The sequence below is a fragment of the Pan paniscus genome, chromosome 13 (genome assembly GCF_029289425.2).
Source record: "Pan paniscus chromosome 13, NHGRI_mPanPan1-v2.0_pri, whole genome shotgun sequence".
NCBI classification, from domain to species: Eukaryota; Metazoa; Chordata; class Mammalia; order Primates; family Hominidae; genus Pan; species Pan paniscus.
This window is the reverse complement of record NC_073262.2, coordinates 41,385,530-41,413,395: the sequence shown is the minus strand read 5'-3', so window position 1 is coordinate 41,413,395 and position 27,866 is coordinate 41,385,530. Positions and strand designations below refer to the sequence as shown.

General features: G+C 41.7%; 1 protein-coding gene across 2 annotated transcripts in view; it reads right to left on the bottom strand.

Moving 5' to 3' along the window:
* The window catches only part of NCKAP5 (NCK associated protein 5), a 1,001,373-nt gene that overhangs the window by 826,056 nt on the left and 147,451 nt on the right, over positions 1-27,866 (bottom strand). For both annotated transcript variants that reach the window (XM_055108553.2, XM_055108550.2), the window contains exon 2: positions 24,158-24,287. In XM_055108553.2, coding sequence (XP_054964528.1) covers positions 24,158-24,226 — 69 coding nt within the window. In that variant the 5' untranslated portion in view covers positions 24,227-24,287. The remainder of the gene's footprint in view (positions 1-24,157; positions 24,288-27,866) is intronic.

The window sequence follows — 27,866 nt, the reverse complement described above, 5'->3', positions numbered from 1 at the left end:
ACTCATGCTTTGGCCTTTTTGCTCAGAGACAGTGCCGTTGCACTGATGCAGCATCTGGAATTGGGAGTAAGAGGCCCATATGGGACCCCTTTCCATTTCTGTTTTACCATTTGCCTCTGCAATTTGAGACGGACCCTTCATTGTACCTTAAGTGTTCATTCTCATATAGCCAAAAACCATACAGACTTACCAACAACACTGCTATCAAGGCCTAATTTCTGTCTTATCCAAAACCTTGGGCTTAGGGCTTTACCTTTACCTTTGTTCACCAAGATATCTCAGTTTTTTTCTCTCCTAATGACCTTCTCCTCTGCATTTCCATGTCATTGCCTCAGCTCCACCTTTTCTTGAGTCTTCCCTAAACAAACAGAAGTACTTCCCAGCCAGTTTCAATGTCTCAAGTCCTGCATCCCTTCAATCCATTTTCCATACTTCTGTCTGTACACCAAAAATAAATTTCTAAGCCTCCTAACCAAGTGAATGAGCCCCCTCTTAGCCAAGAGCATTCCAAAGTAAACCTGAAACTTGACTTCAGGCCATGATGAGAAGGTGCGGTCAGACATGCCTCATTATACCCTCCTCTCTATGGAAATCGGGTACAACTAACCAGCCTTAACATTAAAGCAGGGATATTAAGACTGATAAAATAGACTTTTCATAGCAATAAGACACCCAGTTCCAGCCTAGCTCTGGTATAGCCATACATGACAGAGAGCAGGCACCAAAAGAAATTATTTTACCCCAAAATATATTTTTGACATACTTTGAAATGGCCCTGCAAAGTAGAGGAAAATCTACATTTTGTCGAGAATCCCCTTCCCTTTCCAGGACTTTTCCCTGATCCAAGAGAGAACTGACTAAGAGTCTGGCATCTTTTAAGGTATGATAAGAGCTCTGAAGCCTGCTACCTGGAAGCTTCATCTGCACAACAAAACCTTGGTCTCCACAACCCCTTATCTTAACCCAGAAATTCCTTTCTATTGGTTCCAGGTCTTTAGATAATAACTTTTTCAACCAACTGCCAATCAGAAAATCTTTGAATCCACCTATGATCTAAAAGCCTCCAGTTTGAGTTGTCCTGCCTTTCTGGACTGAACCAACATACATCTTACATGTATTGATTGATGTCTTATATCTCCATAAAATGTATAAAACCAAGCTGTAGCCTGACCATTTGGGCCCATGTTCTCAGGATCTCCTGGGACTATGTCACAGTCCATTTCTCACATTTTTGGCTCAGAATAAACCTCTGTAAATATTTTACAGAGTTTGACCTGTTGCCTCGAGACTTCCACCCTACATGCGATTCCAAAAGGCAATCTTGATTGCATAGGAAAACCAGTTGCTTAGCACAGAAACACACTGACTCTTAGTGCAGTAGGCACAGGGACTGTGTACAGATCTACACATGCAGAATAAACTGGAAACCAGCCATTACCTCCCTCAAACCATTGTTAGACTCATCCAAGATTTGTGAAGTCCAGCGACAGAGCAGCTCCTTCAGTTACTGCAACTACTGTTTCATGACAGCCAGTTTTTGAAGGACTGTAGTCACTCAGGCACACAAAAAGCTCCGAACTACGGAATAACAGGATGATATAGAAGGATTCAGTCCAGAGACATGTCTGTGGAGGGGGAAGGTGGAAGATTAACTAGTCATACCTAGGAATAAACCTGCTAACTCATCTGGGTAGTGTAAATAGTAGATCTGGATAGAATTACCAGCTGAAAATTACATTTTAAATATACTAATAGTAAAATATTTCCTTGCTGGTTACTCTCAGGCAAAATTTTATGCCTGCCTCATATAGTGTCAGGATGTCTCAAAATCTAAATTAAATTAAACAACACACTTGCTTTGACAGATCATGTGTTTATTCAGAAGTTTATTCAAGCCAGGAGCATGCACAAAATCTGACAGTATTCAAGGCTATAAATTTTTTTAAACCACTGTTTCAGTCAAATGTATCTAATAAAATGCTTTTGGAGATGATGATGTTAGTAAACCAGGTCGACTTTTTGACATTATTTACAGACATGCAGACGTTACTTGCTTAACAAATCAGCCCTTGAATCTTTTTGAGTCCCTGATTGATTACGAAGGGATTACAAAGAAAATAAAATCTTGCAGAAAAAGGGAAACCCTCCTCACCTAGGAAACTGTTAACCCTGTAGGTGATACATGGGCACCTCTGGGACAAAATCCTGAGCTACTTGTTCATTTCTTACTGAAAATTACCTTTCTGAAAGTTCCATTTCTCATTATCTTTTATGGTCAGTTCCAGTCCAACATCTTTTTCAAAGTCTGCTGAGTCCTTCAGCTCATGTTCATCTCCCTTTCCTTGGCCATTTATAGGACAAATTGTTTATTCCTCTTGATTTTGCATGTAACTTATATATTATCAAGACAGAAAATGCATCTCATAAAACTTAGGACTGTACCAACCACATGGCAACTACTACAAAAATGCTTTTGGAGCTTTGTGGCAACTTCACATTGACTAGAACTGTGATTCTTAAGGTGTGGGCTCTAGCCCACCAGCATGGGTATCAGCAACTTGTTAGAAATGCGAATTCATGGCCTCACTCAGATCTGCTGAATCAGAAACTCTGGGGTTAGAGCCAGTAATCTGTGTTTTAATGAGTCTTTCAGGTGATTCTGATGTATTTATATGCTCAAGCTGGAGAACTACTGTACTGGGAAAATTGGCATCTATTCGGAAAAACTTGACCACCTATGAGAAGAGCCACTGAGGCTCTTATAATAGATTCAGAGTTGTTTTATTGAAAAAAACTTCCCAAGTATATTTGCAAAGAAGTGTTTCTTGCAAAAAGTAGGCACCATAAGATTAGACATCTGAGGAAAACAATAACAACAAAACAGGAAAATGTTTCTCTAACAAAGCAACACAGATGATATTTCCAATTATCAGGAGAATTACTTAGCACTTACTGTCAGCACAACCCCAGCCTCCTGAATTAATTCATATTCTGGGCTGAATGAACGTGCAAAGCTTATTTCCATGGAAACTGAGCACTATACAGATTGATAGGGTTATAGAGCCTATAACTGAGCTAAAGCAATTGCCAATTTTAAAAGATTAGCATTGACAATTTAACGCAACACATTTATTTCCCAAATATCAGGAGTGTCTCATCTACATTCAAGGATAAAGGACTGTCAAAATTTGATTTAAGAAAAAATAAAAAGCCCTGCTACAACACAGCTTATCATCTTTTGAGCTTGGGCCAAAATGAGGCAGAAGCTCTGTTTTCTTAATACTCCCTTAATTACAAGGAGACTGTTTTTAACATTGGTATTAAATGGGTTGCTATGGCTTCCTGCCTGAGAGTTCAGCATGCCAAGTTTCAGTCAGGAGCAAGCTATGAATGGGCTGAATAAGATCCTCACAAATAGGTTTCACAGCCCAAATTTCTACCACAGAGCATCCCATTAGGAAGATTCCTGCGAGGTAACAGGGAGCTGACAATGGTGCTGCCTCCCTTCACTTTCCAAGACATTCCTTCTATGGCTTCTCACTAATCGCCTTGTCCTATAGGATCCTTGTCCTGTGTAACAGAAAGCTGCTTCAAACAGAAGCGGATCTGCTGCCTGCTGCTTCCAAGCACAGAAACCATGTGGCAGTTTGTTTAGTCCTCCAATAGGTTTGTTTGTTCCTTGGGCAATTTCAGCGTTCTCAAATTTTATATATGACTGTGACCAGAAGGGAAGAAGGCAAACAAGAAGTTCAAAGCAGAGTTAACCATGCTTAGATACAGGCCCCTGTCTTTGGTAAACAATGCAGAAAAAACTACTGGGGATTTTATCTCTGTGTTCTCAAAGATAGAAAGAACCCCAGGTAACACAACCCGCAATGGTGAAAATGAGCAAATGCAGTCCCCAGAGCCATGCGTATGTCTAATATCTATTCAGATATCCAATAAGCCTTCTGGCTTCAAAATTCTCCACTCCTCTGATCTTGTAGCTTCTCATAGGGACAAAGCCTTTGACATTTCATGCTAGGTTTTAGTGATTTCGGTTTTTGTGAGGAAAAAAAGATACCCATAAGGAACATATGCCCGACATTTGTGGCTGTTTTTGTAAAAGCTTAGCCTTTGAGAGCTGTGGCTACTGTGTTGAAGAGCAAGCTCTGGTCGTTTCCAGAGCTTCATCATTCAGAAGTTAGGGTCAGAGCAAACTGCTGCAAAAGGCTGGGGAGGGGACCCAGACATGTTCCTGGATTCCTTTCAGGATATTTACATTTACATGCAGTTAGGCAGGATATGTATGAGGGAGAAATAGAGGGAGCAGAGTAAAAGTGGGAAAGAAAGAAAGGATGAAAAGGGAGGAGGAAGGGAAAGAATGAGAAAAACGGAAGGAAGGAAGGAAGGAAGGAAGGAAGGAAGGAAGGAAGGCAGGCAGGCAGGCAGGCAGGCAGGCAGGCAGGCAGGCAGCCAAGAAGAAAAGGGCGGCAGGGAGGAAGGGAGGGAGGGAAGGAGAAAAGAGGAATGGAAGGGAGACAGGGAGAAGGGAAAAATGGGAAAAAAGAAAAGATAAATATGTACAACTTTTATGCATCCATAAAAATAAAGAAAGAAAAAAAAGAAAAGAGAGACGCGGAGGGAGAGAGGGAGAGAAAGAAGAATAAACACAGCAAAGACATACTGTAAAAGAAGGAAGTGATTTTCACCATGTCTTTCATTCAGCTGTGCTGACCTGCAGGTGTAGAGAAGGTGAAGGAGTTTGTACTCTTTCTCCAAGAAGTGATCAACTCACACCTGGCAGTTTGACACAATTACCTCACAAGCTTTAATACTCATTATCTTGGCTTCCACAGATACAATTGTTTTATGGCTCCAAGAATAATGCACTCCTTTCGGAAATCCAGCAGTCATGCCTGGGTTGGTGACCTCCTGAATCAAGGAACTGCTAACTGGCAATACTGAGTTCTAATACAGGTGGCCAACCCAAGACAATTTACTTTGCATGGGGAGTAGGTGGCTATGTAATACTATGAAGTTACCAGTAACATTTCAATTCTGGACTGCGGCTGCCAGATATAAATGGCTTTATCATTTTGTTTGTGATTTTGCAGATGTGGTTAAAGTCACACAAAGGCTCATACCAAAGGAATATGAGCTGTTTTTTGGTTTGAGACCCAGTACCAAATTGGTAAAATGAGCCAGCTTTCAGTAAGAAGTTTTTTATTATGTGGACATGAGATAAATATTTAACTTGCAAAGCTTACTTGCACGTTAAACGTCTATCACAGAAAAGGGGAATACCCAAGTCTTTCTGTCTCAGTCATCTGTGGGTTCTAAAAATGCACAAACTAGATGGAATATCATAAACACATTTTCAAAAGGCCATGCAAAAAAACCAACACCAGGTAGACACATCTTCTTGCCACCTCATCAGCGGGCATACCACAAAAACCAGACCAGACTCAATGCTGAAGAAAAGTGACATAAAAGTCTAAGTGTTCTTTTTTGTTTTTTGTTTTTTTGAGATGGAGTCTAGCTCTGTCGCCCAGGCTGGAGTGCAGTAGCACAATCTTGGCTCACTGCAACCTCAGCCTCCCGGGTTCAAGTGATTCTCCTGCATCAGCCTCCTGAGTAGGTGGGATTACAGGCACCCATGACCACGCACAGCTAATTTTTGTATTTTTAGTAGAGACGGGGTTTCACCATGTAGGCCAGACTAGTCTCGAACTCCTGACCTCATGATCCGCCCACCTCGGCCTCCCAAAGTGCTGGGATTACAGGCGTGAGCCACCGCGCCTGGCCCCAGTGTTCTCATTTTGCAAATTCTTTGATTTTTCAGAAATGAATGGATCCCAACTTGTTTCTGACACAACACCATTTTTCAAATAGTTTCTCTGATTATTCACAAGGATTTAGAAGAGCAAGCACTGTAAACACTTCCAAGTCTGGGCTTGATTACCTAGAAATGTATCCAGAATGCATTCTATCATTTAATCTAAAATCTGAGTCATCTTGCGGGGAAAACACAGAATCTTATAAAAAGGATAAACTGCTTTTAAGAACGTGGATGTCTGATTTTGGATTTGCAAAGCAATGCTAATTACAAGTGATCTATTTGTTTGGAAAAACACACTGAGGATAAATTCTATTAGTAATTAATTCAACAATAATATGAATTTGAAAAGATGCATGCTCCGCTCTCTAAGAAAGAAATCAGTCAGAAAGTCTACCTCAAATCTGCCAAATCAATGAGGTTTTATCCCTCTGAAGTTCACAGAATTGTAACTTTTGACAAACTTTACCTTCTAACTTACAACTCAAGCGTGCTCATCACACCAGAGACACTGCTCCAATAACACGTGTCTTTCTGCTGCAGCATTTTGGAAAACTGAAGACTTCTGAGGGACAAAGCACATGGGAGGTCTGCTAACCAGACATGGCAATAATTGATCTCAAATACCAAAATTAAAACTGTAATGACCACGTCCTAAAGAGGCAACAGTGGCCTCAGCCAAACAGCACCCCTAAATTGATTGTAAAGTTAACAGAGCAGCTTTGGGCAAAGTGGGAGTTCAAACATTAAAGTAGGATTACAAATTAATTTTTTAAATTTATCTTGACACACTTGAAAGAAATTTAAGCAAATATCTCATTTTTAGACAGCAGTATAAACAATCTATATTGAATTTTCTTCAGGATCATCTTTATACGTAAGTTTATTGGGATAGTGATGTACTTGTGACAGATTTCTTTCCCTATAAAATATCTCTCTTCACTAATAACTGATGCCTGCAATTCCATCATAGACATTTCCATTATTCCTTACTTAAATACAACACAGGGAAGGGGTCCCTATGCTTGATTAATCCTTGTAACACCATCTCTAGAGCTGTACTGGGAACACTTTGATGGCTGGAACCTTGTGTTTTCCTTCTTCGTTAGTATTCCCTGCAGGACCTCATCCTGTGCTAGGCACTTGATACCACAGAATCATTCAGCTCCAAGGAACTGGACAGATCGCTGGGCTCCGTCCTTTGATTACAAAGACAAGAAGGTACAGCTGAAACTCAGAAGAAAACTGAGACTTCTCTGGAGTGACTCAGCCAATTAGTGACAAACCTGGGACCAGATGTGTGGAGCCCATAGACAGAGAAATTTACCTGTCAAGCATTTACTGAGCTCTGCTGTGCACTGGGCATTGTACTATAAGCTGAGGACATGGAATGATAACTACAAATACATTGTCCTGCAGAAGCTTGTGATCTAAATGAGTTGGCTAGACTCATACACCAATGATCACAGCAAATCTACCTAAGTGCCATTATAAAATTGAGTCCTTAATTAACCCTGTTGATTCAATCTACGGAAGCTTAGTAATTGAGATATAGAAATGATTTCTTTTGGAAGATTTCACCTAAAAAAAAGTACTGGAACATAGATTCCACAGACAGGTCTTTAGCTGAGATTCCAGCAATTTTGAGTTAACTTTACTAATCAGAATATTTTATTTGCATTTATAGATGTGAATGAAGAGCTCATACATTTTAGTCACATACTCAAAATTAAAGTCGTGTTCATTCATTTTTCAGTCAATGTGTTAGTTAGGTGTGTATACAAAGAATGCAGACAGAAATCCTGATTTGATTCGTTCTTCTGTTCGGATCTAACTAGTTAATATTAACAAGAGCTAAGCTATTAACTTTTCTAAAGGATTAATTTGTACATTCTCTTGGATGATGGTGAATCTCATTCAAGTGAGAAACCTTACTCTATTCAATTTTTCATGAATTCTCTCAAATAATTGGTTTCAAGAAATAGCACTACACAACATCTTATCATTTTCTAGTCCTCCTGGGAATTCCTAAATCATGTGACAAGGACACTAATCACAAAATTCAACAGGGAAGTGGTAGTAACATGAAATACTCAACATGTAGTCTTTGCTTTATAGGAGCCTCCAGGCTCCGTAGATCCTTGAGTGTCCGTTCGCCTCGCTTGCTGTGATAATTTCCCGTGACTGCTACTTTGGTGATCCTTATATAAGCCCAGAAGAAAGCCTTGGGTTTCCCCAGTATCTCAAGACTCCACCTCTGTCCCTGTCTGGCTAGTTCGCTCATATCTGCATCTGGTTTATATGTGCCTCTACTCAAATCTTCTAGACTTATCTAGTTTCAGAGATAGGGAAGAAATGCCATGATTGGCTTGTGATCTGACATGACAGTGACCCTTTGCTACCTCTTCTCCATGCAGACGTTATGGGCCATGGGTTCTTTTTTACTCTGTACCTCCACACGAATGGTGGCTGATTTCCAAGGGGCTGAAAGAGTGGACAGAACATTGGATCAAAGGCAGCCCTCTAGTGTGTGTGGTGGTGGTGTTTGATGACTTTTCTCCTTCCTTTGGCCAAATACAATAGATAGATAGATATAGATATAGAAATATAGATATCTCACTGCTTGTCCTGAGATTCATCCCAGTCTTAAAATCTATTCAGTCTTCTACCCTCTTTCCTCTGTATGCCATATGTCTACATCATATCCTTGATATTCATAAAAGGTCAAAGCAGAGAAAGACTCAGGACCCAGCCCTCCCTCATGCCGTGAGCCTCTGTGCCTTCCACCCCGGTGACTCCCACAGGGGCACACACCACAGCTATGACAGAAGCACTGCAGACATTTCAAGAAAAACGCATTTTAAAGAATAGTAATAGTTTCAAGATTTTAATAGAAGCACAGTACTTCAGAAATGAGGCGTTCAATGAACGTGTGATGAATGAAAGAATGAATGAATGAATGAGTGGCAAGCTTCCAAGTGTGCCTGGGGAGTGAGGCGGCTCCCTGCAGAGGAGGGACTTGGATGGAAGTTGGCCCCTTTCCCTTGCTCTATGTTGCGATGGTAGGCATCTGAAACGATCCTAGGTCACATCCAGTTGGGTGAGCCTACTTCTGGCATCTGAGAGTGGACAGAAACAATTTCAGCTCTCAGGGATGAGCCAGTTTAGGTGAGCCAGTTAGGTTAATCAAGAGTGTGTATGGTTTATCCACAGCACTTACTGGAATAGAGCTTTACTTGGTAGTAAACCCAGTCCCACCAGCAACAACCCTTGGTTTTTATCTTATTATAGTGACTGTTATTCATTTCTTCCTTTACTCAGTCATTCATGGAACATCTTGGAATGCTCCTTTCTGCTCAACTGTACTGGGGGTATAACTGTGAACGAGTCAAAGCTCCTGTTCCCATTTAAGTTCTCAAATGATCACAGTTCTTACTGTTCTGGAGTATGACTTTTAACTTTCTCAAACAATTGCTTTTGGCTCTTGCCTCATCTGATCCTTACATAAGCCCAGAAGAAAACAGAGGCTCAGAAGAGGTTAAAGATTTTGAGGGTGGCACATGGCTAATTAGTAGCAGAGCTGGGTCTTTTTTTATGACATGGAGAGCTATACATAGTTTCTATTAGCCAGTTTCATTTTCCTTTCAACAGAAGCCCTGCAGCAACACACTTATCAACATGGGCAGTGATCTTTGGTTGGACTTTCTCTGGGCAAAGGACTTTGGACACCAAATATGCTTTCTGTAACAACCACTATACCCAATTTTCCAATTTTTCATGGGGATCCGGTAACCATATAGGAAAAAGGAGGAACCATCTTCCTGCTCCTATTATACTAAGACTCATCCTACTTAATTCCTCATTTAAAACAAGAACTTTTGTTATTTCCAAACAATATTCAATTACCAAAGAGTTTCTCTGGATTAATTGTAGGACATCACTCTCCTTTAGGATAGAGCACATTGTCCATCAGCCCCACCAAATCAGTCAAGAGTGAAGAAGGAAGATATTGCCAGGGAGGAACCAAGGCCTAGGAGCCCTAGCTGTCACTCTCCTCCTCCTCCTCTGAATAGAAACTCCCTCTGGGCACAATAACAGGCTCTCCAAGACCTTCAGGGCTCCTGGGAAAAGTGCTTAAATCCACAATACCCTCTGTGATCTGTTTTCCATTTGCAGAGGGAAAAAAAAAGTCTAATGTTGGAGGTTTAGCTCCATGGGAAACTACAACTGCAAATTGAATTTTTGAAAATTAAATCCAATTTAAAATGCATTAAAAACTATTTAAAGCAATCTTCTGGTGAGTCCTTGGTTATATGAGGAATCTTTCTGGGAAGAAGAAAAAGCAATCCCTGGTGTATCTGTTGTATAAATCTGGGTTTACACCAGTAGAACCTTCTTAAAACAAGGTGTGGGGGCCTGAACTGCAAAGGGGTGAAGGCTGGCACCCCTGCCCAGCACTTTAGGATCCTCATTGGATGTCTCATCAAAGCACAGAGGAAGGTTTCTTTGCACAAGAGAGATTAAGTTGCTATTTAAATCAAAGGACCCCAAGCAGAGGGGGACATGTTTGAGAAGAGCAACTGTAAAATAGCCACTGAAGCTATGGCACTGAACCCTAAGGAAGATGGTACCTGGGAGTAACCAACCCATCACCATACGAAAGGAAAACCACGCAGCTCCTCTCAACTCTGAAACGTGCGTGAGATATGTGTGGATGGTGCAAATATTAGCAACATGAGCTTTGCAGCAAGACAGACCTTGCTGTTTACAAGTCCTATGACTTTGAACAAGTTATTTAATTCTTGAGCCTCAGTTTCTTCATCTGTACAATGAAGATATGATAGTGCCTCACTGTAGAGTTGTTGTGAAAATTAAATGAGCTAATACAAATTAAAAGTTTCAGTCCAGTGCTCTACTATAATGTTAGTTGCCACATTATCATCATCAATTCTACTAATTTAAATGAGAATGAAAAACCATATGGAATATTCTGAGGCCTTCTGGTTATTCAATAACATCATCATCATTATTTCATACAAATTGAGGGGGGTGTTTAATTGGCCCCACTCTTTCCATCCCAGAATTCCAGGTTCTATTTATGTCAAGCTACTCTGTCCTGAACAACCTGCTGGATATTGGCCTATTTCCCTTCATCAGAACACACTTGTTCTGTGCCTCATTCTCTCAAAGTCCTTTCTCAACCAGATGATAATTGGACAAACTGATTCCATTTATGTCCAGCCTTCCAGGTGACATACTATAGCTCAGTTTAGCACTTAAAAATTAACTTTAATTCTAGAATTTCAGTACCATTCAGCACATGCATTTAAGGTAGCAATGTACCAGAGCTGAGGATTAGGCCCAAATTAGAAGCAGGCTGAAAATACTATAAGAGAACCCTGGTGTTTCTGCCTGATTCAAGTTACACTGACTTCCAATCATGCATTTTATCTTTTGGCATGCTTATGTAGGTGGCCAATAAATGTTACCTTTGGTGATAATAAAACAAAAGCCAAACTTTCATAAGCTAGAATATCCAAAAGACCATTGTCTGCATTCTTGGCAGCAGCCAGATAGCCAGTTTTCCCAAGTCAGCAGCCTCTGAGGAGGCTGGCGAGGGGCCAGTTCCCAGGGTTGGTGCATTCCTGGGGCCTGGCAAGAGGCCACTGAGACCCTGTTTCCTCTTTCCTTCTCTCTATGTAGTGGAAAAATGTTCCCATTTTGACCCCTCTGAGTCTTTTTTCCCCCTATCGGAGCAAAGGCAGTCAGATGGGAAATGTTCCCCAGTTCCCTCCCAAAACTCATCTCCCACTGCTCTAAGCTGGCAGAGCTTAAAGCAATTGAAGGCATAAGACAAACAAAGGAGGGTTCCTCCGGCCAGTCATCCAGCCTGATTCTATCAGGAGCATGGTGCCTGGAGCAAGGAGAACCAGCGGGACCTTGTGCACAGGGAGTCATTGTACATGTGCTTGGAAGACTATGGGCACTTCTGGAAGCTTTTGGAATAAAATTACCTGTTATAAATAGACACTGGCTGGGTTTCAGGGTTGAGAGCAAGAGGCCAAGATTTCCAGAAAAATAGAATGCTCCATATAAAAAGGTCTGGTGTACAGCTCATTAATAGGGGACTGCTGAGCAATTGAACTAAGAAGAAAGGAATTTGAGGTTGGTCAGACATGACCTGTAGTAAACACCTGGGTAAACATTTCTGGCAGATAACATCATGGATACGCTATTCCACTTTTAAACATCATATATGTATATATGTAAACCAAACATTAAAAAAAATCTTTTCTGAATGCTTCCTTCCATGTACAGACAAAGAAAGCTGCCATCTGGAACGGCCACATCAGCTGGTCCACATGTTTCCAGGGTAGAGAAGCCTGCATGCCAGGCATGGTACTGCATGCCCTATTTGTGTTGTGAGTCCTTTCCCTAAATTCACTCAACAACCCTTTGAATAAGAGACGATCACCTCTACTAATAGATGAGAACACGGAGGCTCAGAGAAGGCAGGTGACATGGCCAAACTCACACAGGCAGTAGGAGGCAGGTTGGGATTCAAATCCAGTTCAGCCTCATTCTCCAGCCAACTCATGCTCTCTCCACTGCATTACAGGGCATCTATTTCCACTGTGCCCTTTAAAATTAGTGCTTTGCACACAGCAAGTTCTTAATACAGCTTTCTTCCTGAGGCTGCCACTGCTACTTCTATATTTGATAGAAATTTTGGAGTTTAGCAGATAGGAGCTGCACTGCTCTCATCCTAACAATGTATTTCCTTTGCATAGGGTGCCACAGCCTCCAAAACAATTCCTTGTTCTTTATTTCACTTAATGACAACATCCCTCATCATAATGTCCCACCATTGAAGACACAGATATTCAGAGAGTTTAAGAAATGTGCTAAAGGCCACACATCTACCAAACATTTCAACTCCAGCTCTAGTCTAAGGACTTAAGCAGTTCTAATGCAGTGATCGATCCACTAGACCACCCTCCCTGCACCTCAGCATCACACAACTTTCATCAGGACTGTTGAAGAGAACACCATGTCACTGGTTACATGGAACTTGTGTTCTGAAGGTGCCACATCAAATTGTCTGGTGAAACCAAATTGACAAGTCCAAGGGAATAGACTGGAAAACAACACACAAAAATCTATTTCAAATAAAATATTAAAAATGGGCTAGTGTTTTCTCAGCCCAGAAATGTGAGAAGAGATGGTGGCAGAGTATATTATTTTATAGAGTCAATGTGCTGGATACACTCGTTTGGCCTCTCCAAATCTACCCTTCACCCTTCCCTGCCCTGGTCTGGGCCCAGAGCACTCTATGGGCCCCATTCCCTCTGGCTTCCAATTGGGTTCAGCCAGTGGAGGCACCAACAGGGGACAAGACAGTGTGAGGAGAATGAAGTGGGAGTGTTCACGTCCCGATCCCCTTGCTGCAGGGCCAGCACGGTTGGCCATATCCCTCTACCTAAGTGGCATTTCCCGCCAAATGGTTCACTCCTTATAGCCACATGGTTCTACAGCCACTTTCTAGGCCTAGTGGCAATGACTCCCCACTGTTTCTAGCTGCAGGGGGCTCCATTATTATCTTGTTGCACTTTCTATATCCTGCCACCCCTTTTAAAGAGGCCCTTTATTAAACTCTCCTCCAGTACCTGGCATGAGTGTGCAATGTGTCTCCTTCCCAGACTTTGATGCAGTAAACAATAAAACAATATTACTGATTTTGTCTTTGTAGACAAATGATGGGAAGTTACTCAAATCCTCTAAGAGGATGAGAAAGGCTAACTACTTTAGACCAGGCTCTCTCTTTCAGTCACTTCCTTCTCACCACACCTCACCAAACAGAAATTAGGTCAGATATTCTGCCTCAGGGACCTACCAAACTGGGCCCAGGAGATCTCCACATAGCTACCTACCACACCCACAGTCTAGCCCAGAGTCTACTCCGGGAGGAAGGCAGGACACCACTGGCCTCATCCCAGTCTGTCTAGTTGGTGCCTTCACAGACTTCACTCTCAGCGTTCACCAACCCAAGCTGGATCACTGCCAGCCTCATGGCCACTCCATCTCCAAAAACGGCAGGCCTCTGCAAACAGCTCCTCCTCACAGAAAGGCCAACAGCCCTTGAGCCTACTTATCTGCCGGCTCTGACAGATGGACCCCAGAATTCACCAAACCAAATGATTTTATTTCCCTCTACACATCTATGTGCATGAGAGCAGTCAACGAATTAATTGCATTAGGAAACCTACCAAGCTGAAAACAACTGCTTAAAACCAAGAACCAAAAAGGTGCGGAAAGACAGAAGGCAAGCAAACCTCAGGGGCATATTCGGAAATGGACAATTATGATCCATTAAGCCTAGTTAAGAAACTGAAATTTATGAGGAAGAAACATCTGGAACTGCCTGGCATGTAAAGAAACCAGGAGGAACCACTTTTTGGGCTTAGAGGGAGCAGGCCAGACAAATAGGATTCCATGTTAGGAGAGAATTGCAAAATTAGTGTATAAAAGGACAGAATGGAGGCAGTGCATCTGGTGTTAACTGAAGCGTTTGAATATGATGGCTCCTGGATTTCCTTTTGAAATATTAATTGAAATTGGGCTGGAGATGAGGGCTGCATGAAAACTGGCAGAAAGATCATAAATACTGGTTAAAGTGAGCCAGAGGAATGGAACATGGCAATGCAACACGAAGTAATGAGAAATACTGCTCCATTCATGGCCATGAACCCTATGGATGTCTAATAAATATTAATTGATAAAAATGAACTATACTGCTGAGTGGTAAATTAGTGTAAGATACCTAGGCTGCTGAAATACAGCTAATATATATACAGTTTGTACAGCATACACCGATCAATGAATGAGAAGAAAAGATATGAAAATGATTTAGCTATGTGATGCATTTTGCCTTGCACCAGGAATTAGGGGTAAGAGAATGTTAATAGAGGAGTCAGGAGGGGTGGTCAGAGGGGGCAAGAGGAAAGTTAGGACAATAATTCAAGATTATAGTAGACCTTGCTTAGGGTCTTGGCAATTTCTCAAGTATAAGCCAGGCACCCTGGAGTCACACCCCATTCTTTTAGACACTGTGGCTTTCTCAATAAATTTCTGCTTCAGGGAACTCAAGGACACCATAGATTAAATTTGGACCAATTTATTGGAGGAAGATATGACAGCCCTCCTCCTTGGGGAAGCCCTCGCTGATCAATGTAGCCAGAAGAACAACTTCCTCTTTGTAATCCCATCAGCCTTGTTGTTTGCACCACTGTATACCTCCTGGTATTCTGAATAGTGTATATGTGACAAGATTTTTTTAAAAACTTTGCAAAGCAGAAATCATAGTTTACATTTCTTAGCACTCATTTCACTGTGTTTCAGACCAAGTAGGTACTCCATTCCTGTGCTGATCAATGAGAAACTCGAAAAAGAAGAGCAGGCTCTTATCAGAGAGAACACCCAGATGCCTGTTAGGTTTGGGACCAGCTTCTAAGGGGATCGATGAAAGCTCTACCTCCTGTTATGGACAAAGCACTAGAGAGTCTGCCATGGGAACGATCCTAGGCTGCCAGAGAATGATGCGGAAAACTCAGTTGCCATGGAAACTTGTATGATCTGATGATTCCCATTGTTGAAAGATGGTGAGACAACAGGAGAATGACAAACAGATCTTGGAGCCCTAAGAACACATGGAACATGCCAAGCAAACATCTCTACTCATTTGTACTTATTTCTGCTATAGAAGCAGTCTCATTTCATCATCTGTCAATAACATAGCATTTATAAAAGGCTTTCAAAATGTGTCCAGTTCCTGTTTTTATGTAGTGATCTCAGCGACAACAAGGATGCACAGAACTACCTCTGATGCTGGCAGATGACTTATCACAGCAGCTGAATACAGTTGAATGAAACAGGTGTCACCCGAGCTCCTGCTCCATGACTCCAGCAAAGGAAGCCATCCATGGGCAGATGCTATGGTCAGCACTAATGGCACGTGAAGCTACCTAACAATTTTTGCATCACAGATTCCTGTGAGAAACTAATTATACCTACAGACTCACTCCCCAGAAAAATGTACAAATGCATATAACATAAAATATATCAAAGAATTCAAAGCCCTGGAAGTCTTTTCATAAATCTCCCCTATCAAGCACCCTGGGACTCAAGAGAATCCAGGACACCATATTAATAATCTCTGATGTAAAACAAACAAACAAAAAACTTTACACACACACACTAGAATCATCCTTGGGCAAACCTGAAGAGCAGCATGCCATTTCCTCTCTCCAACCTTCCCAAACAGCACCCTGGGCCTGCTGCATGTGGGCCCCCTTTATCCCATATTCAGCACCCCCATGACTGTGTATTTGGTTCATAAGCAGCTGCTCACTGCTAAGTTCACTCACTCATTCATTCATTTTACTGAGCTTTTTCTATGTGTCAGACTTTAGGAATCCAATGTGAATATGACATGGCCCATGCCCTCAGGAAACCTACAGTTGAGATCAATCAGGGGTGATTTTTCTTCTCAGGGAACATAATGGCCATGTCTGGAGACAGTTTTCATTGTCACAATGAGGGAGGGGTGCTCCTGGCATCCAATGGGTAGAAGCCAGGTATCCCAATAAACATCCTACAATACACAGGACAGCGCCCATGACAAAGAACGATCAGGTCCAAACTGTCGATAGTGTCGAGGCTGGGAAACCCTGTTCTAGAGCACACTGGCCTGTGGGAATGTGAAAAGGCCAGAAGTAGGTATTATGCCAGCTCAGGAAGGGGCGTGTTCATAAGAACTCCGGAACATGTGGCTTCGATGACAGCCTGCCTTCTTTTCAGAGATGAAAGGAAGGAGAGAAGGAAGCAAAGGAGCCATTCAGAGTGAGTAACAACCACAATGAAGGTGGATCCTCCTTCAGGCAGTGTCAGAGGAGGCAGCACCAATTGCAAGTGCTGGGCAGACAAATGGCATTTCTTCCAGAATCTCCTCAGGGGAAATGCTGCTGACCCTCTACTCACCTCCATCAGTCAGTGGCCCAGCAGAGGGAATGTGCAGCCATTTGATAGGACCATCACTCAAGTCATAAACCCCACTGCATGCTGGGGGACGGCTAGATGCTGGAGGTGCCCCATCACTCACCAGGTTCTCCCTACTCTTCTCCCATTCTAGTCAATAACTCCACCTTGTACATGAACACGCCATAATCAGTTCTCATATGAATAAAAACACAAAATTGTATATATATGGGTATGTGTGTACATACACACACGCACGTACACACACACACTATTATAAATCGCAATCTCTTCTAAAGTTGGTTCCAAGGTCTGGTTCATCAGAAAATCACAAGATCAGAAAATAGACCTAGACCTACATTCTACATTCCTTATAAGTCTCCCCTTCCCACCTCCATTCCTTTGTCAATTGTTTTGCTGAAACCAAGTCTGGCTTCCCTCTGATCTAGACTGTTCTAAACTGCAGGCTCCTCAGTGGGCACAGATACAGCAGACGTGCTAATGCACATGGTCTAGTCCTGTTGAGGTAGCTGATGCTCTTTCACATTGTGAAGCACCGTGAAGGAGCTCCCAGTCACTGGCATAAAGCAATTTTCTGCTTCAGAGCTGTTAGCTGTGCAGATGCATTGTAGTCTGGAGGTAGCCCCAGACCTAAAGTGAAATCCCAACTCTACCTCTTACCAGTTCCATTGCCTTGAGGAAGTTGATGAACTTGTTAAGCTTCAGATTTCTCATTTGTAAAATAGGGGTAATTAGAGTTCCTACCTTAAAGGGTTGTTGTTAAATATTAAATGGTAGTTTCCATATAAAGTATTGAGCAGCATGCCTAGCCTATATTAAGCCTCCATAAATTTCAGCTACTATTACTAAGGGAAGGAAGCCATCCTGGTTGAGACTTAATGCATGATTCACTAAGTGAACATGCTGAGCTGTCTGCTAAAGTGGCTTTGATGTTCGATTCTGCCATCCTCATTGCTGACATGCTCTATGTCCACTGCTTGGACCTAGTCTACTTCCGTCCTCCATTCAGACTCTGTCCCCAGCACCAGTGTTGCTGCAGATCTCCAATGGCCCTCCAAGACTTTTCTTGTTAGGATCTGATCTCTTCCCACTCTTTTGGGGCTCCCTCAAGACTTGCAGCAAGTAGCACCTGTGGGTGGTGCCCTCCTGGCCCAGCCTCCCCTGCCTCCTCCTAGCTCATCTGCTCCCAGCTCCATCCATGGGACCCGGAGATCTGCACTATTGGAGAACAGGTGGGCAGGGCACCTCTCCTGCATTTCTGGACCTGCAGTGATGGGCTGAGCTCGGCTGGTGGACAGATTCACTGAGTAGATACTTGTCTAAGGGTCTGACACGTCTCTAACTCCACCTCCACCCACTCTCAAGAGGACACAGTCAATATTTCAGCATGACATTTTGGAAAGGTTGCTAAACCAGGCCAAAGCTAGTCTATTCCCCACCAGTTACTTTTCTTCTAAAAATGGCCTTCACTAGATCCTCAGATGTCACGCCATCTTCTGATACCTGGCTTAGGCCATGGTCTCTATTCTAAGTACATGTAAGAGACACAGAAATAATAGACAAGTTAGGGGAAATGAGGCAGTTGGAGGAAAAGAAAAACTCCCTCTCGTTCTTTGGCCCTCCCTGACTTGATGCTCATTTGGGAAATCTCAAAACCATCTTGATATCAGAGAACAAAGATCAGGCTTCCCAGAGGACAACTTGGCAGGTTCCCAGTGGCCAGGGGCACAGGGCAAACGGTACTTTATGTACTCTTCCATCAGTAGACATGGTCAAAGGGACTGAGATTAGACTAGCTGGAAACCTTCTATAGGAAGCTGGTGTTTTGGGCTCTGTGCAGCATCCCTATGGTAAGAGGAGGTCTAACAAGAGAACCATGAGAGTCAAGAAAGATCCAGTCATATCTGAAGCAGTACAGAATAAAGACTTTTGTTTTCTTAGTATTCATAACACACTAGCTGTAGGCTGTACTGAGCAACACGAGCAATACCTCTATTTTGCATTTAGAAAAAGTATCCGCAAGGCTGAACATACTCTATGTCAATATTTTCTAAATATTTAGAAAAATGCCTTCTAAACATTTTTCTACTATTCTTCCTACTGGGGTATATGTACCTTTGATAACAGCCTAAACCTGTTCCTCTGCCTGCCCGCATATCACATATACTGAGGGTAAATACAAATCACTACTTAGAAAATCAGCACCCAGGAAATGTAAAACAGGACTTTCAAAATTCCCATTGCTCTAATGCATGTGGATAGCCATTACAATCCAGCCTAGTGCCTGTCTTTGTAATTAAAGTTTTTTTGTAAATAAAATAGCTACATTTGATCATGTGTCTTCAGAGGCAGCTCTCTTCCTACAACAAAGGTGAGCAGTTGTAACTACTCATGTGGCCTGCGGAGCCTGAAATATTTACTATCTGGAACTTTATAGAAAGAGTTTGCTGATTCCTGCTTCAGAATTACATCTAGTCACTAAATAGAGGGGAAATAACTGAAGATAAACAGCATAGATTTAAATTCAATATGAGGAAGAAGTTTCCCTGGGAGAAAAAATTCAGTAATGACATGAATTGGCACCAAAGGATGCAGGACCAATATCCTTGGGTTGCCTCTTTTTTCTCTACTCTCAGTCTGCAGTTACCAAATTCCCTCTGACGCTTCAAACTACAGCTCCCCCATGGCCGCTCCATGTAGTTGCACAGCTCCAACTACAGCTTCCCCATGGCCCCTCCTCACATCTTCCCAGAGTGACCTCAGCACCTACTACTGTCAGTGCCACACTGTTCATCTCCATGTGATGATATTTTTCCTGCTTATTAGGACAGCTTCCCTAGATAAACTAGAAGCACTTGAGGAAGCCTATCCCCCTGTATCAGCCAGGGAGACCTTCCAGGAAAGAGATGGCACACTCAAAGCATCTAACTGAGGAGAGTTTGGTAAAGGGACTGTTTACTGAATTGTGGACAGAGCTAAGTCAAACCAACAAAAGATGGGCTAACAACAACCAAGAACCATTACTATGAAGAATCGTTAAGGTATGGGGAAAGAAAAGGTGCCAGAACATAGATAGAGCAGCGGTTCTAACTATAGCTGGAGTTCTGGGGAGAGGGTTGTCCAACAAAAGCTGCAACTTTAGGCAAAGGTGCCCAGTTCCTGTGGTCCATGACCAAGCAGGGTGAGAGTGGGAGAACAAACACCTCGACCTCTGATCTCCTGCTAGGAGACAAGTAGGACCTCTTTCTCCCATTGGCTAAACCCAACCAGATGCCAAAAGGCAAGTCCATGTGGTGCATCCTTCAGGGATGATTGGCCAGGTAGAGAAGGAAAAAGAGTGGATCTGGAGGGAAAATGGAAACCATCCAGCACATCCCCATAGCTGATTTTCAATAGTGCTTGTTGACTGATTGTGTTATGAATGTTGTGGAAGTCTTGATTACTATAACGATTTGGATACAAACAGTCAAGAGGCTGAAGGATGAATTCAGGGATGTGTGCACGTCCTTTTTTTCCTCTACAAGCTTATAAAACTATACTGCTGTCGGAACTGAGGATTTAGTGTGGCAAACGTTTTTTCTTCCTTTTGTGGGGGAGAAGAAAAGAGGGTACCAGGAAGAAATTCATACTGCTACTCTCATCTGTGCTTAAAAGCTAAATGTATTTCCCCAAAATTAAAAAGAGAATGTTTGTTACTTAAATGTGAGCTGGTAAGAAAGATAATTCATGCTCCAGCATGCTCATCAGCTAAATACTACCACAGCTACAAGTGTCAAACAGCTACATGGGCAGCCCGGGAATGAGTCTTGCAAATAAAAGAGCACAGTGTGAAATGATGACTTTTTCTGATCAAAAAGCATCCTGGGAAGGGCTGAACAGTTTTGGGTCAGGAAGAGGACTCGATTTCTGGGGTGATTTTTATCGTTATCAGAGAGTAGACTGTACTTGCCGTGAACGTATATACGGCTACTCCGCACACTCCTACTGGTGGAGGCAAACTTGTAGTCACTTGTCTTTCTCTCTGGGCCTTTACCCCCCACAATGAAAGATATTTTTCATTTCAGTTTCACTTACGTATCACTTTCTCCTTTAAAAGGGTGAATAATAAAGTAAAAAAATCACCATCAATGAATATTTCAGTGTGTTACCAGGGCACACATACATGGACATGTATATGTGTGCACACACATACACTCAAACCCTCCCCCATGCCACGTGACTAAGGACCACAAACTTGTTTTCCCCAATTGGAGCTTTTTTCAGTTTTTGGACTGTGAGTTTCTTTATTCTGTGATTCCTCCAGTCTAAAAATGTAAAAGCCATTGTAAGGGAGCTATAATTTCTACTCAACACTTCAATGATTTGATTATATAAAATAAAAAGTGTAATGAAGTTAATAGCACCTTATTCTTGCAATACATTATGAGAATATTTTCCTGCAAAATCTGAAAGTGGAAATTACCTCTGGGCCCCCTAACTCTCAAAAATATGTGTCGTGACGATTATTGCAATGGAATTTCAAGACTTAAGAACGTAATATGTTTCTCTTTCCTCTATTCAGTTTCCCACAAGGACATCTTCTGTTCCTGGGATAGTATATAATGAAAGATAAAGAACTTAAGTGACAGGTTGTTCTACCTTTGGTGTAATCCTAGCGTGTGAGCTCAGGAAGAGCAGATAACCTCTCTGGGCCTTAAGTAGTCTGCAAAGTGAGGAGACGAGATAACCGATTTTCACTTTAGCATTCTAGATTCAAAAAATAAAATAAAAAGCATGCATTGGGAATGAAAACTGTACTGTAATGCCAGGTTTGTTGTTCTTGTTGTTTTCTTGTATTTCACAGCAGCCCTTATCTAGAATCTTCCCTACCTGCTTTTTGCCTAGTAATTTGTGTGGTTTCAGCATAAAGCTGAAGAAGAGGGCAACATCTTGAGTTCAGATCCCTCACAGGCCAGGCATCTTTGATCTCATCCCTGGTCTAGCTTTCTTTCTGATACTTGGAATTCATTCAAGGTGCTTTCAATGGTTCCCATTCCCAAAGAATCAACTCAAAAAGAATACTCTAGCTGCTATTCTCCCAGAAGTAGCATCTTATTTGAAGAAGAGAACATAATACTATAACCGGGGGCAAAATTGTAGTAACTTGGCCTAAGTGCTATAATCTTGAAAAGCATTTAAGCACCCCCCTACACACTGTGATAGGAAAGGACATCCTTTTTCAGAATTTTCCCAATCTGGGCATGCAGATGTAACACAGTCTGCCTCTAGGAAACAAGGAAAAGATTTCACTAGTGTAAAAGCTCTCCTAAGCATGATACAGGGAGACTTAACAGGATTAAGTTTCTCAGGTGGTGCCAAACAAGTTCTCATTTTCACAGCGTTCTTCTATGCCAGCAAGTCAAGAAACATATTTGCAGCCCTCAACAAGTTTCAGGGTACAGCCATATGCCAGAAAGAATGCAAGCTCAATTTAGGGTTTTCAGCTAGACTGGTAATGTGACAGGATTTTACTTATGCCCATTTTCAAGCTATCTTTAGGTAAAATTTAAATATGAGCATTGACACTGTTTCCCTTTTTCCGATCTGCAAGTACCTACGATCCCCATTGGGGGTTACTCACGTCCCCCTGCCCTGTCTTGTCCTGCCCTATCCCTGCCTTCCCAGCTATCTGGGCTCTGCATTCTTCTGTTTTACCAATTCCCACAACAAAATTCTGCTCATCGGGTTGACATTTGGCAGTGATCCAAGGCCATTTATTAATGAGTGCTACTATGAATTATTGAAAGACAATAGCTTATTATGTTTAACTTTATAGGGTATTTGCATAAAACTTGAGATCTGAGGCAGAAATCTACGGCTTTGGGGACCAACCAATACCGATGATATTTCTGGGTTAAGAGAATCTTTCTTGAGCTGCTCACATCATACCCTACGGCTGTCTCTGTCCTTAGCCTAGGCCTAAGACAGACCCTATTGGCATGCTGATATGTAAAAAGTGTTTTTCTTCTGCAAAGGAGAGGCTGAGAAATTCTCTCTTTATCCCAGGTTTCCCCAGAAGTTGAAAAGGGAATACACATACATATACACACAGAGACACACACACAGACACCCAGACACACTCACACACCAATGTCACTACGTTCAACCTGGAGTTAGCAAGACGTAGGAGGTGAGATGAGGTCAGATCTACGGAGAGGAGAACCTAAAATACACCAAAGTTGGCCTCTAAAGGTATGCTGGTCAATGCACAGACCAAATAGACACAGACATTGATTCTGACTAAGGAGAGAAGAACTTGACATAAATGCTTAACACAATCTTCTTCTCAAGTCCCAGAAACTCACATCTATGAATAATTTGTGAGGCAGAGCCTCAGCCGCTAAGAGGTAAATAACTAATCTGTCCGTGACAGAGCAAGACCTACAGCTGCAAAGTTTGAAAGGTATAATGGATAAATCAAACCAACAAATAGTTCATTGAACCCCCACTCTGCTAGACTCCAGGACAGGTGCTGAGCATATACAAGTGAATAAAGCACATCCCTATAAAATGTGCACAAGGAACCAAGCTATATCTCTATTTCTGAAAGTTTGCTTTCTATTTCAAGTTTGCTTGATTTGATTCCTTGCTCTGTTCACACGCATTGCGTAACGGAAAAGGTGACCCACACATGTTGGCCCAGAGACTGCAGAAGAATGGCCAACCATCAGACTTAGTCTAAAGTGAATTAGTCTGTTTCACTGGACTAAGCAGATTCTCACACCTGATAGCAAACCCAACCAGGTTGTTAAGAATAATGTTCATCAGCATTAAAACTCTCAGAAAGTTAGTTTACAGACAACTGAACTAATGCACATACCTAAGAAGGTCTCCAAGACTTCCTCTGCTCTTCAATATTTGAACCTGTATTGAATTCTTGTTCAACTTACCCCCAAGGTTAAGATAAATGGGGGATGGAACAACTATACGTAGGCTTAGCATTTGGCATCAGCTATACAGTAGTGTTTTTGTATAGGCTGAAGTCTACATCAGTTGTAATTAATATAATTATATATAATGTTGACAGATTATGACATTTGCCTATTAAGACACTATACAAACATTCCAATAATTTGCTGGCTTTTGAGTTTGTAAAAAATAAATGAAACAAAATCTCAAGGGATGTTGCTAATGGTGTAACTGGAAGAGAGGTTTCAAAAGCACAGCGTTCAGGAAATAACAGTCAAAGAATAACGCATTCAAAGCCAAAACATATAGAGTGGTAAATGAATATTTAGTACTTACCACAAGACTGCTGTCTAGAGACAGCCTTTTTCCAAAGTCCCTTTTCTCGAGCTGTCTCTTTCCCTCCATGGATGAAGTTATTTATTTTCTTTTGTGACTTATAAGAATCCCCCGTCTGTTTCCAGGGTCACTGAAAAGAGTGAACATGTGTTTTACTATCCAAGTACACAGTGTTTAGACCTTTGTTTTTAACTCTCTAACCAGAAACAAGCATTGAAGTCAAAAAATACCCAGTCCCAAATAATAAGTATAGAACTAGGCTCTCTCTACTCAAAAGACCACTCCGTGTTACAAATGTCAGAGTTGTCTTTATGGCGGCCCCTGTGTTTTTATAGGTTTTGCTAATGGAGTTGGGGAATGGGTTTGCAGGTTGAATCAGCAGACTGTAGAAAAAAGCAAACAGTCCGTTTCATGCCACACTTGCTCCACACCCGTCCTCTCTCTATCAGCCAGAATCATTCTGTTACTGTGCACATAGATGCTGTCTGCAAATTCCATGAGATCAAACCGACAAAACCACGCTCTATAACCAAGAGTTATTGAGCTCAAGGCCCAATGAAGGGAAACTGAAACATGAACATTGTTTAATTTAAAAAATATGTAATTTAAAAATATTTGAGGAACATTGTAAGATACATTCCTTTGGGGATAGATTGATTCAAAATGAATGGTGGGTGATGTCATTACTGTCAATGAGTATTTATAGAACCCACTGTATTTTTACCATATTAGATATAGTTCATCCCTGAACTCCACTGAGATTGCTTTTTCTAGAATGATTAAGTATTCTGGTTAATAAGGATTCATCATATATGTTAAGTGCTAGCTTCCAATTTTCACAAAGATGTAAAAGGCTTGAAATAAAAGAAATGGGTTACAGTCGAGGATTTTTTTTTTTTTTTTGGGATGGAATCTCGCTCTGTCACCCAGGCTGGAGTACAGTGGCGCGATCTGAGCTCACTGCAAGCTCCGCCTCCCTGGTTCACGCCATTCTCCTGCCTCAGCCTCCCGAGTAGCTGGGACTACAGGCACCCGCCACCATGCCAGGCTGATTTTTTGCATTTTTAGTAGAGACAGGGTTTCACCGCGTTAGCCAGGATGGTCTCGATCTCCTGAGCTCATGATCTGCCTGCCTCGGCCTCCCAAAGTACTGGGATTACAGGCGTGAGCCACCGCGCCTGGCCCAGTCCAGGATTTCTTATCCACTAGCCAAGTGACCTTGGACAAGTCATTTAACCTCTCAGAAACTCATTTCTCTCAACTACAAAACATGATGATAGCAATCAAATGATGTATGGGAATATGATTTGGATGCCATAAATTACAACTCATATGTAAGTTATAATTACCCACAGATTACATTTAAAAACAGTTAACCTGAAATATGAGTCAATATAATTCAATATATCCTTGATGATTCAGAAGGTGCTTTGAGATATAGAAATTGCTCATAATCCTTGTAAATAAACATAGCCATTGTACTGCTGATGCAGAAGAGATGAAATACAATGCTATACCAATTAATTTTTTAATATAATTGGAAAGAAATATGTTCCACAACTCTCAATTGCTCCAAGCCTGACATGGATCAAACAGGCAGGATTTCATGGCCCACAGGATGTGGGCTGTCTCTCTTGGTTTTCCTCATCAAGAGGGTTGAGACAGTGGTGCCTGAGATGGGGAATGCCCAAACTATAGTCAATCATGAGAAACTGATGGGCTCATGTTCCAGCTTAGGCTTCCTCCTCCATTTTAGTCATTTTATCTCTTACTTTCAAGAACACTAATTTTTAATACATCACTGGTCCACTCAGAAACTCTTAAGAGTTCAATCAGAATTTAGGATAAAATCCAAAGTTTTCAATATCATTTTCTAAAATTCTAGGCAGTATTTTTCAGAAAAGAAGTTAGTTCTGTATACTGCTATAGGCATGACCACTAGTCAACTGAAATTTGTTTGGGAGGCTGCCTTTTCTACTTTCAGCTGTTCCTGCCTACTTTGTAGCATTCTCCCTCTCCCCCAGTCTCAGTGACTGTAAACACTGGTAGTTCAGAACACCCTCTGCAGTGATGAACCAGCTAGAGACTACTCTGACCCTCATATTTCCCTCTCCACCAAAAACACACCCTCCTAAGTCTTGATCCCAAAGAGCATGGGAGTTTGATAGCTCATAATAGATTGTGCTTTGGCCTTTAGCACATATGCATTGAGTGCCTACTGTACAGAAGACAGTAGGAATACCCTAGGAATACTGTATGGAAAACAATCCTTACATGTTAGTGACACAGTCATGTACAAGAAAAACAAAGTCCCCGCCTTTGTGGAACTCATATTTTAGTGAGGCATATAGAAAACAAGCAAACAAACAGCTCTAAACTGTGGTAGGTACAGTATGAAGGAAATAACCTCCAGCAGGTGGTGCCAAAGTGCCAAGCGGCCGGGCACGGTGGCTCACACCTGTCATCCCAGCAGTTTGGGAGACTGAGGCAGGCGGATCACGAAGTCAAGAGATCGAGACCATCCTGGCCAACATGGTGAAACCCCATCTCTACTAAAAATTAAAAAAAAATTAGCTGGGCATGGTGGTGAGCACCTGTAGTCCCAGCTACTCAGGAGGCTGAGGCAGGAGAATTGCTTGAACCTAGGAGGCGGAGGTTGCGGTGAGCCAAGATTGCGCCACTGCACTCCAGCCTGGCTGGCTACAGAGCGAGACTCCATCTCAAAATATAAAAATAAAAATAAAAAGAGAGAGAGGACCCATTTCTTAGGAAGAAAATAGCCAGGAAGAGAATGTGTGAAAAAAGTCCTGAGTTATAGGCAAAAACTACAGAGGCTTGTAAGCTAATGTATCTCTCTCAGCTCTTATGCTAAACACAAAGGTTAATCTTAGGTTTTAAATTCCCTACCTTACTCCCTACTAGCAGGTAACATTCAACAAATTATTTAACCTACTTAAGCTTCCATTGCTTACTCTATATGACAGCATTGATAATAGGATCTTCTTCATATTAGGGTTTTCTGATGATTAATGAGACAAGCCATTGAAATAGTTAGGCTGGGGACAGATACATGTAGGTAAGACTTAAATATTAGATATATTGATCATCCCTTCTGGCAAATATGATTAAACTCATTAAAAGCAACTCTAGCTACTGAACTTTATGCTCCTTCACAGGCAGATGAGGCTGTCATTTTGGGAAATGGGGATCCTTTTGATAGTTCTCAAATAGTCCAATCTGCCTATGTGGAAAGCTGATTTAACAGCTTTCCAAATGGATTTGGTCCATTTCTTTTCATATTAATGGTACCAATAATATAGGCAGATATAATATTCAAATGATTTAGCAACAATATGGCTTAAGGGTTGGCCAATCATAAAGGTACAGTCCAATCAGGGCTGACAATGGCAACAAGCGGTACAATTAGAGCAGTGTATCCTAGCCAATTCCCAGCCTAACTACATGTACTGGCCCCACTCCAAGAAGGTGAAAATTTGTGAGTTAGACCATAAAACAATCATGGAAAGGTTCAGAGTAAATTTATCCAAGTGGATTAAAGGAAGACTATCTAAAAGAAACAAAATGGCAACCAGGATGCAGCAATATGAAAAGGAACCTGATTAACAATGAAAATATCAGAAAGGCTGAAACATTCCATTGATCGCACTATTGGGAAAAGACTACATACATCCAGCAGAGACTGCAGATC